Source organism: Silurus aristotelis (genome assembly GCF_946808225.1).
Source record: "Silurus aristotelis genome assembly, chromosome: 18".
NCBI classification, from domain to species: domain Eukaryota; kingdom Metazoa; phylum Chordata; class Actinopteri; order Siluriformes; family Siluridae; genus Silurus; species Silurus aristotelis.
This window is the reverse complement of record NC_139591.1, coordinates 24,484,996-24,494,968: the sequence shown is the minus strand read 5'-3', so window position 1 is coordinate 24,494,968 and position 9,973 is coordinate 24,484,996. Positions and strand designations below refer to the sequence as shown.

General features: G+C 39.6%; 1 protein-coding gene across 3 annotated transcripts in view; it reads left to right on the top strand.

Moving 5' to 3' along the window:
- The first annotated feature begins 1,637 nt into the window (after nucleotides 1–1,637).
- The window catches only part of LOC310741294 (PTB domain-containing engulfment adapter protein 1), a 10,976-nt gene continuing 2,640 nt past the window's right edge, over nucleotides 1,638–9,973 (top strand). For 2 of the 3 annotated variants that reach the window (XR_014537921.1, XM_083568939.1), the window contains exons 1-5: nucleotides 1,638–1,751; nucleotides 2,357–2,456; nucleotides 5,138–5,209; nucleotides 5,301–5,378; nucleotides 5,613–5,750. Coding sequence is in view for 2 of the 3 variants with exons in the window: in XM_083568939.1 (XP_083425065.1) it covers nucleotides 2,412–2,456; nucleotides 5,138–5,209; nucleotides 5,301–5,378; nucleotides 5,613–5,750 (333 nt within the window). In the remaining variant the exon portion in view is untranslated. The remainder of the gene's footprint in view (nucleotides 1,752–2,356; nucleotides 2,457–5,137; nucleotides 5,210–5,300; nucleotides 5,379–5,612; nucleotides 5,751–9,973) is intronic. The other variant, XM_083568940.1, reaches the window with a different exon arrangement.

Below are 9,973 nucleotides of genomic sequence, written 5' to 3'. Positions count from 1 at the left end.
TTTGATGCTTATTTACTTTATTTACTCAGATCACAGTAAGTCATTTTAGCAGCCACATGTGAAAATCACAGCAGTGTTAAAAGTGTGTGAGACACTGTAAATGTTCTTTTCTGTAAATCTTTTCCCATTTTCCTCCTGCATTTTCTCTCACTGAGCACAAAGAAACAGAGAAATCAATCCATTCCAATCTCTATCTCTCTTTACTGTGTTTCAGTTCAGCATTAAATATCCCTTCTTTCTTTTTTTCTTTCTTTCTTTCTTACTTTCTTTCATCCCTCTTGTCTGTTTTCTAAATGTCCATCGTGTTGACCTGAAGTTGAGGAACATTGAGTCTCCTACATACTTTTTCTGGTTGTGTTTAAATTTCTTTAAGTTCACTTTGAAGCTGCATTTTTTCAGAAAGCCCCTTAATGTCAGACAGAGTGCGCATCTGGAGTGCACTTCATTCAGGACAGGAACGTCTCATTGATCACTGATGGAAATGATTTAGAACTAAAACAGCTGCAGGACCTGTTCCAATAACAGTCAGAATAATATACACTTCTTCAAATAACCTGTAACTAAGTGCACTTCTCCAAATCACCTCTTGATTTAAACACTGTGTATCAACACTCCCTTTAAGCTTTTCTGTACAACTCAAGTGTGGTTTGTTCTTGACCCATTTGGAGTGAAGTGAGCAAGTCACCATAGATGTAGTCTTCATTAGCAGAAGAATGAGTTGAAACCTGTATAATGTGACACAATCATTCACTTGAAAGACAAGTGGAAGGTGAAAAAGAAGTCAACAAGTGCAAAACATTAAAGTAAATTGGTAGTATTCTGCCTCTCCCACTCGTCTTTCTCTTCCACTTTGTCAATTTCATTCAGCAGCTCAATGGCTCCATCTACAGGCTATGCATTTACATTTACATTTGTGGTATTTATGCCCATTATTGCCCTATATCCCATTTAACTATTAATATACCCCTCAAAACGAATACCCTTCTCCCCAAAAAACCCTCCGAACAAATACGCTTTTGTCAAGTTTGGAGGTTGTGTCAGGATTCTGCTCTTTTTGCTTCATTGTTTTAGCTGCTATCAATCTCCCTGTTCCTGTTGAAGTTCCTATTTGTGTTTGTTCTTTGCTTGGGTATTACATCATGTGGTCAGTTTGTTGTGCTTTGTTGTCTTCACTACTATCTCTAGTTGCCTTCTGTAAGTTTTTGGTTTTGGTTTTTGCCTGAGGTCTGAAAATATTATTCTTTCCCTTTTGTTAGTTATAAACTTCTTTTGGTTCCTTGATTTTTTTCCTCTAACTTTTAGATTTTTTAATAAATAAAACAATTTCACACACACCCCGGTGGCACACAATTAGAGACCACATCTCTCATGCAGCAAACAACAGTTTGAGCTTTCTCCCCAAAACCCCTCAAAACAAGTACCCTTCTACCCCAAACCCCTCTGAAGAAATACCCTTCTCCACAAAACCCCTCAAAATAAGCACCCTTCCTGACAACCATCTGAACAAGTACCTTTAAAAAGCTTTAGATACACTTCAGCTCTCCTCAGGCTCATTGTTTCTTTCAGGAAGTGAGTTAGTGTTTATTGTGCAAGTTAAAGGTTAAGACACTGCAGTAAATGTGATTAGAGCTGATAATCTCTCAGAGACGCTGCAGTAAAGAAATCCAGTTCAGTTAATCATTTACAGAGGAAGTTAACTTGAGAGAAGGTCAGATTGAAGACGAGTTCAGAACAACCTTCACACGGACAGTGTAAGTGTTTTTGCATTTATTTCAGTTCGTGTGTTTGTGCGAGTGTGTGTGTGTTACTGAGGATGGTTCCATGTCAACAGCCTAAAGAGCCATGAAGAGCAACTGAAGAACTTTGAGGATGGATTTGGACTGTAATTAATATCAACAGTCTGCTACAATGTGCTCAGGACCACAGTTTATATGAACAGTTTCTAACCTCAACACTGATGGAACTGTAATGATGGACATTCAGTGTTGAGGATGAGGTTCTCTTTAGAGTCTGGTTCCTCACAAGGTTTCTTCCTTATGAAGTCTCAGGGAGTTTTTCCTTCACCACAGTCACCACTGGATCACTGATTAGGGAGAAACTTATAAGGAACAGACTGATAGTGAACATTGCCCCATAGCAGCTTTACAGAGATAAAGAGGTTATAAAGTTCTATAAAGAATGTAGACGTTTAGTCTGTTAAAAACTCTAAACATAAAATCTGAACTGAAATTAAATTAAATGAATGTTATTATATGATGCAGTTCAGAATTAAAGTGATTTTATGTTTATATCATTTTATACGAAGAGAGAGAGACCTTGTTGTATATATATATATATATATATTGGTGTTTTTCAGGTTGTGTTTTTCCTTTCTGTGCTGGAGAGCGAGAGAGAGAGAGAGAGAGAGAGAGATGATGGACAGTGAAAATGACAGTGAAATTTCCTTCTCTGTTAAAGTGAGTGCAGTTTTTCTAAATAACAGCAAGTGTCTGTTTACCAGAGACATTAATGTGTCTATGTGTGTGTATGTTTGTGTGTGTGCATATTTGTGTGTGTATGTTTGTGTGCATATTTGTGTTTGTGTGTGTGTGTATGTTTGTGTGTGAATATTTGTGTGTGTGTATGTTTGTGTGCATATTTGTATGTGTATGTTTGTGTGTGCATGTTTGTGTGTGCATATTTGTGTGTGTATGTTTGTTTTTGCATGTGTGTGTGTGTGTGTGTGTATGTTTATGTGCATATTTGTGTGTGGGTATGTTTGTGTGTGCATATTTGTGTGTGTGTGTTTGTGTGTGCATGTTTGTGTGTGTGTGTGTATATGTGTGTGTGTGTGTGTGTATGTATGTTTGTGTGTGCATGTTTGTGTGTGCATGGTTGTGTGTATATGTTTGTGTGCATATTTGTGTGTGAATGTTTGTGTGTGTGTATGTGTATGTTTGTGTGTGTATGTTGGTGTGTGCATTTTTGTGTGTGCATATTTGTGTGTGCGTGTTGGTGTGTGCATATTTATCTGTGCATATTTGTGTATGTGTATGTTGGTGTGTGCATATTTGTGTATGTGTATGTTGGTGTGTGCATATTTGTGTGTGTGTATGTTTGTGTGTGCATATTTGTTTGTGTATGTTTGTGTGTGGATATTTGTGTGTGTGTGTATGTTTGTGTGTGCATATTTGTGTGTGTGTGTGTTTGTTTGTGTGTGCATATTTGTGTGTGTATGTTTGTGTGTGCATATTTGTGCGTGTGTATGTTTGTGTGTGCATATTTGTGCGTGTGTATGTTTGTGTGTGCATATTTGTGTGTGTATGTTTGTGTGTGCATATTTATCTGTGTATATTTGTGTATGTGTATGTTGGTGTGTGCATATTTGTGTGTGTGTGTGTGTGTATGTGTGTGTGTGTGTGTGTGTGTGTGTGTGTGTGTGTGTGTGTTGGTGTGTGCATATTTGTGTGTGTGTGTGTTTGTGTGTGCATATTTGTGTGTGGATATTTGTCCGTGTTTGTTGGTGTGTGCATATTTGTGTGTATGTTTGTGTGTGCATGTTTGTATCTGTGTGTATGTTTGTGCATATTTGCGCATGTGTATGTTTGTGTGTGCATATTTGTATGTGTGTATGTTTGTGTGTGTGTATGAATATGTGTGTGTTTGCATATTTGTGTGTATGTTGGTGTGTGCATATTTGTGTGTGTATGTTTGTGTGTGCATATTTGTGCGTGTGTATGTTTGTGTTTGCATATGTTTGTGTGTGCATATTTGTGTGTATGTTTGTGTGTGCATGTTTGTATCTGTGTGTATGTTTGTGCATATTTGTGCGTGTGTATGTTTGTGTGTGCATATTTGTGTGTGTATGTTTGTGTGTGCATATTTATCTGTGTATATTTGTGTTTGTGTATGTTGGTGTGTGCATATTTGTGTGTGTGTGTGTGTATGTGTGTGTGTGTGTGTGTGTGTGTGTGTGTGTGTGTGTGTGTGTGTGTGTGTGTGTGTGTGTTGGTGTGTGCATATTTGTGTGTGTGTGTGTTTGTGTGTGCATATTTGTGTGTGGATATTTGTCCGTGTTTGTTGGTGTGTGCATATTTGTGTGTATGTTTGTGTGTGCATGTTTGTATCTGTGTGTATGTTTGTGCATATTTGCGCATGTGTATGTTTGTGTGTGCATATTTGTATGTGTGTATGTTTGTGTGTGTGTATGAATATGTGTGTGTTTGCATATTTGTGTGTATGTTGGTGTGTGCATATTTGTGTGTGTATGTTTGTGTGTGCATATTTGTGCGTGTGTATGTTTGTGTTTGCATATGTTTGTGTGTGCATATTTGTGTGTATGTTTGTGTGTGCATGTTTGTATCTGTGTGTATGTTTGTGCATATTTGCGCATGTGTATGTTTGTGTGTGCATATTTGTATGTGTGTATGTTTGTGTGTGTGTATGAATGTGTGTGTTTGCATATTTGTGTGTATGTTGGTGTGTGCATATTTGTGTGTGTATGTTTGTGTGTGCATATTTGTGCGTGTGTATGTTTGTGTTTGCATATGTTTGTGTGTGCATATTTGTGCATGTGTATGTTTGTGTGTGCATATTTGTGTGTGTATATGTTTGTGTGTGCATATTTGTGTGTGTATGTTTGTGTGTGCATATTTGTGTGTATATATGTTTGTGTGTGCATATTTGTGCGTGTGTATGTTTCTGTGTGCATATTTGTGCGTGTGTATGTTTGTGTGTGCATATTTGTGCGTGTGTATGTTTGTGTGTGCATATATGTGTGTGTTTGTTGGTGTGTGCATATTTGTGTGTATGTTTGTGTGTGCATATTTGTGTGTGTATGTGTGTGTGCATGTGGGTATGTTTGTGTGTGCATATTTGTGTGTATGTGTGTGTGTGTTTGTGTGTGTGTGCATATTTGTGTGTGTGTATGTTTGTGTGCACATTTTTGTGTGTGTATGTGTGTTTGTTTGTGTGTGCATATTTGTGTGCATATTTATTTGTGTATATTTGTGTGTGCATATATGTTTGTGTGTGAATGTGTGTGTATGTTTGTGTGTGTGTGTGTGTGTGTGTGTGTGTGTGTGTGTGTGTGTGCATGTGCATGTTCATGTGTATGTTTATGTGTGTGTGTATGTGTGTGTGTGTGTGTGTTCCACAGTTCCTAGGCCGTGTAGAGGTGGTGCGTGCGGTTGGGATGGAGATTCTGATGGAAGCTGCTGCAGCACTGCAGGTCGTCACTTATTTATTATTAATTAATTAATCAGAATAAAACAAGAATAACATTTGTGCAGTTTCATGTTTTGTGTGTTTTTCGTTTAAAGACAGAAAAAAAGAAGAAGAATAAAGTTCATCTGTTTCTCTCCAAAAGTTCCATCGACATCTTGGAAAATAAGACTAAAGTAAAAATCTCTCTCTCTCTCTCTCTCTCTCTCTCTCTCTCTCTCTCTCTCTCTCTCTCTCTCTCTCTCTCTTTCTCTCTCTCACTCATGTTCCACGCTTACTCATTTCTCAATCTTACTCTCTCTCACTCCTGTCTCACTCTCATTTTCTCTCATTCCGTCTCACCCCTGTCTCTTTCCCACTCCTGTCTCACTCTCACACTGTCTCACTCTCACTTCCTGTCTGTTTGTTAGTTCATGCTGTACTCCTGCACTCTCTCGTCCGTGTCTTTCTGCGCTGTTCATCAGTTTCAGTCCAAACTGTTTGGCTTCATAGCAAATCATCCGGCTCTCGACTCAAGTCACTGCTACGTCTTCCAGAGCACAAAATTTGTGAGTACAACATTACACTGATAACACCCTGATCCTGATTCTAGGTACTGATCTCGAAACTAATCCTTACACTGATCCTGCTCTGACCAAGATCATGATTTCAGCATTTGCAGACTCAAAAGATGTTTTTCCTAATGATTTCACTCGTATCAGTTTTTTACTTTTTTACCTCTTCTTTTCCTTTTTCATAAAAATTTTCATTATTTATTATTTAATCTGTGATCGGAATGAAGAACCAAAGGAAAATAACTCACACACTACATGTTTCATAGGAAATAGTAGGTGCCTCTGCAATTAAATAAATGGGCTCAGTGCCCTGATTAGGTCTAGAGAGGGAAGAGTTGTTCTAATAATTAGAGTTAGATTTAGGGTTAGAGTTATGGTTAGAGTTGGGGTTATGGTTAGCGGTTAGGGTTAGGTGTTGGGGTTATGGTTAGCGGTTAAGGTCAGGTGTTGGGATTAGGGTTAGGTTTTAGGGTTGTAGTTAGGTGTTGGGGTTAGGGTTAGGGATTAGGGTTAGGCCTTACAGTTAGGGTTAAAGTTAGGGTTAGGTTTGATAGAAGATGCTGAATTGAGCTATGAGAAAAGGAACAGAGGGTTTGCACTGTTTGTAAACAACTAATACTGTAAGCCGGACATGTTACTGTGAAGAAGTGTCACTGTTGCCCTACCATTGAACTCTTCGCTGTTGATTTACATTCATATTATCTTCCAAGTGAATTTCAATCACCATTATGGATATTGTTTACATACCACTGGCAGCCAATGCAGATGCTGCATGTGTCATACATTATACGAGTACGTGAAACTGTCATATGTCATGAGTGCATGGTAGTGCATATGAACAGTTTTGTGCGTCAGGTATAATAAAGAGTTACTTTAGGACTTTGTACAATATACAGCAGCAATAGTGTGTGTAACATATATGGATGAAGTGATGACTGACAGTTCTGAAAGATATGAAGCAGGGAATATATTTATGGTGAGTTGGTAATGAGGCTGATTGCTTAGATGATCTCCTCAGATGACACAGTGCTGTTGGATATTGTAACAGGGTAGTGTTGAAGGGTGTTTCCTAAAGTCCACTATCATCTCCACAGTTTTGAGTGTGTTTAGCTCTAGGTTGTTCTGACTGCACCATTGCACCAGCTGCTTCATCTCCTCATATGCAGACTCACTGCCATCTTGGATGAGTCCAATGGGTGTGGTGTCATCTGTAAGAGTTTAACAGTTGGGTCACTTGATGTGCAGTTGTTCGTATAGAGGGAGAATAGCAGTGGGGAGAGAACACATCCCTGAGGAGCACCAGTGCTGATTGTCTGAATACCGGCGGTAACACCTCCCAGTCTCATCTGTTGTTTCCTGCATGTCAGGAAGCAGGTGATCCAGTAAAAGATGGCAGGGGGTACAGTGAGTTTTAGGAGTTTGGACTGGAGAATTTTTGGAATTATTGTATTGAAAGCTGAACTGAAGTCAACAAACAGAATCCGGGCATATGTTTCTGGGCAGTCAAGGTGTTGAAGAATGTAGTGTAGCCCCATGTTGACTGCGTCATCCACCGATCTGTTTGCTCGGTAGGCAAACTGTGGGGGATCCAGCATTTGTTCTGTCACCTTCTTTAGGTGGGCCAATACCAACAGCTCAATGGTCTTTCTGAGACTGAGGAAGAACATTGAAGCCTACAAAGGGAAGCTGGAGGGTAGGCTTCAGCAGAACATGCCATTGACATGTTGGCTGGCATGAAGCAGATCACCAGATTCTAAGAAAAATAACAGCCTGTGGAGGGCAGTCCAGAAAGTGTTAACAAACTGTTCTTCAGTAGGTTTAGCATGACATTTTCTTATACTTTGTCCTCAACTCCCTCATCATCATCACCATCATGATCATCATCACCATCACAACTGTTCTCCAACTCTCCCAAAGACCAAGACCAAACATCCTCACAACTGCTCCTCTTACAGTTTTTTTTCCCAGGAGACCCAGGGGGATCAAAGCGTCCACACCCCACCTGTCACTCCTGATCAGATTAAGAGAGGTGGAGAGGCTTGGGAAAGATGGGGGACCTGATGGAATCAGTCCAAGGGTACTGACAGTCTATACAGACCCATAGCCTTCACATCATATAAACCCATTCCAAAAAAGTTGGGACACTGTACAAATTGTGAATAAAAACAGAATGCAATGATGTGGAAGTTTCAAATGTCAATATTTTATTCAGAATACAACATAGATGACATATCAAATGTTTAAACTGAAAAAATTTATAAGATGGCATCTACACATCTCAAAAAAGTTGGGACAAGGCCATGTTTACCACTGTGTGGCCTCCCCTCTTCTTTTTTATAACAGTCTGCAAACGTCTGGGGACTGAGTAGACAAGTTGCTCAAGTTTAGGAATAGGAATGTTCTCCCATTCTTGTCTAATACAGGCTTCTAGTTGCTCAACTGTCTTAGGTCTTCTTTATTGCATCTTCCTCTTTATGATGCGGCAAATGTTTTCTATGGGTGAAAGATCTGGACTGCAGGCTGCCATTTCAGTACCCGGATCCTTCTTCTACTCAGCCATGATGTTGTAATTGATGCAGTATGTGGTCTGGCATTTAGGAAAATGCAAGTTCTTCCCTGAAAGAGAAGTCGTCTGGATGGGAGCATATGTTGTTATAGAACTTGGATATATCTTTCAGCATTGATGATGCCTTTCCAGATGTGCATCTGCCCATGCCACACGCACTCATGCAACCCCATACCATCAGAGATGCAGGCTTCTGAACTGAACGCTGATAACAACTTGGGTTGTCCTTGTACTCTAGTCCGGATGACGTCCCAGTTTTCCAAAAAGAACTTCAAATTTTGATTCGTCTGACCACAGAACAGTTTTCCACTTTGCCACAGTCCATTTTCAATGAGCCGTGGCCCTGAGAAAACGCCTGAGCTTCTGGATCATGTTCAGATATGGCTTCTTTTTTGACCTATAGAGTTTTAGCCGGCAACGGCGAATGGCACGGTGGATTGTGTTCACCGACAATATTTTTTGGAAGTATTCCTGAGCCCATGTTGTGATTTCCATTACAGTAGCATTCCTGTATGTGATGCAGTGCCGTCTAAGGGCCCGAAGATCACGGGCATCCAGTATGGTTTTCTGGCCTTGACCCTTACGCACAGAGATTGTTCCAGATTCTCTGAATCTTTGGATGATATTATGCACTGTAGATGATGATAACGTCAAACTCTTTGCAATCTTCCACTGAGAAACTCCCTTCTGATATTGCTCCACTATTTTTCACCGCAGCATTGGGGGAATTGGTGATACTCTGCCCATCTTGAATTCTGAGAGACACTTCCACTCTGAGAGGCTTTGTACAGTGTCCCGACATTTTTGGAATCGGGTTTGTACATCATGCAGGTTCTGCAGAGACTAATGCTTTTCCATCTTAGACCTCAGGTCTGCACTTTAATGGACCTCCTGCAGTTTGCCGGCCAACCACAGAGAGGTATGAATGATTTAGCTAGGTATCTACTGCAAAAGGCCCACTCCCAATTGGAACTACAAAAACACCACACTCTGCCACCTTCAGACATTTTTCAGTGGCTCTGTGGTGGTCAGGAATGGAGAGGAAGAGAAGTACAAGGGCCTGATAAAATACTTTGTGGAATGGTTTAGGTAAAAACACCTGCTCCCCAATGTAGCCAAAACCAAGAAGATGGTGGTGGACTACAGGAGAAAGAAGACTTGACTAACCTTTACTTTTTAGAAGCAATCGCATGCTGCTTTAATGCCATTCACACTTCTGATACAATGTTTACATTGTCACTGTAAATCACCTCAAGTCTTCTGGTCTATCAGCAAGTTGATAATGTTCTTTCTTTCTTTCTTTCTTTCTTTCTTTCTTTCTTTCTTTCTTTCGTTCTATCTATCTATCTATCTATCTATCTATCTATCTATCTATCTATCTATCTATCTATCTATCTATCTATCTATCTATCTCAAATCAAATCAATCAAATTTTAGAATTTTTTGTCACATACACATACATGCAGAGTATGACATGCAGTGAAATGCTTTTTACGACTGTCTGGCATTTAAGCATAAAAAGGAATGGAATGAGGTCAAATAAAATAATGAGGAATGAGGTCAAATAGAAGTGATGCTACCCGTCAGAATGCTCTCAATGGTGCAGGTGTAGAAAGTCTTTAGCACCTGAGAGGGAAGTGTAAAGTCCCTT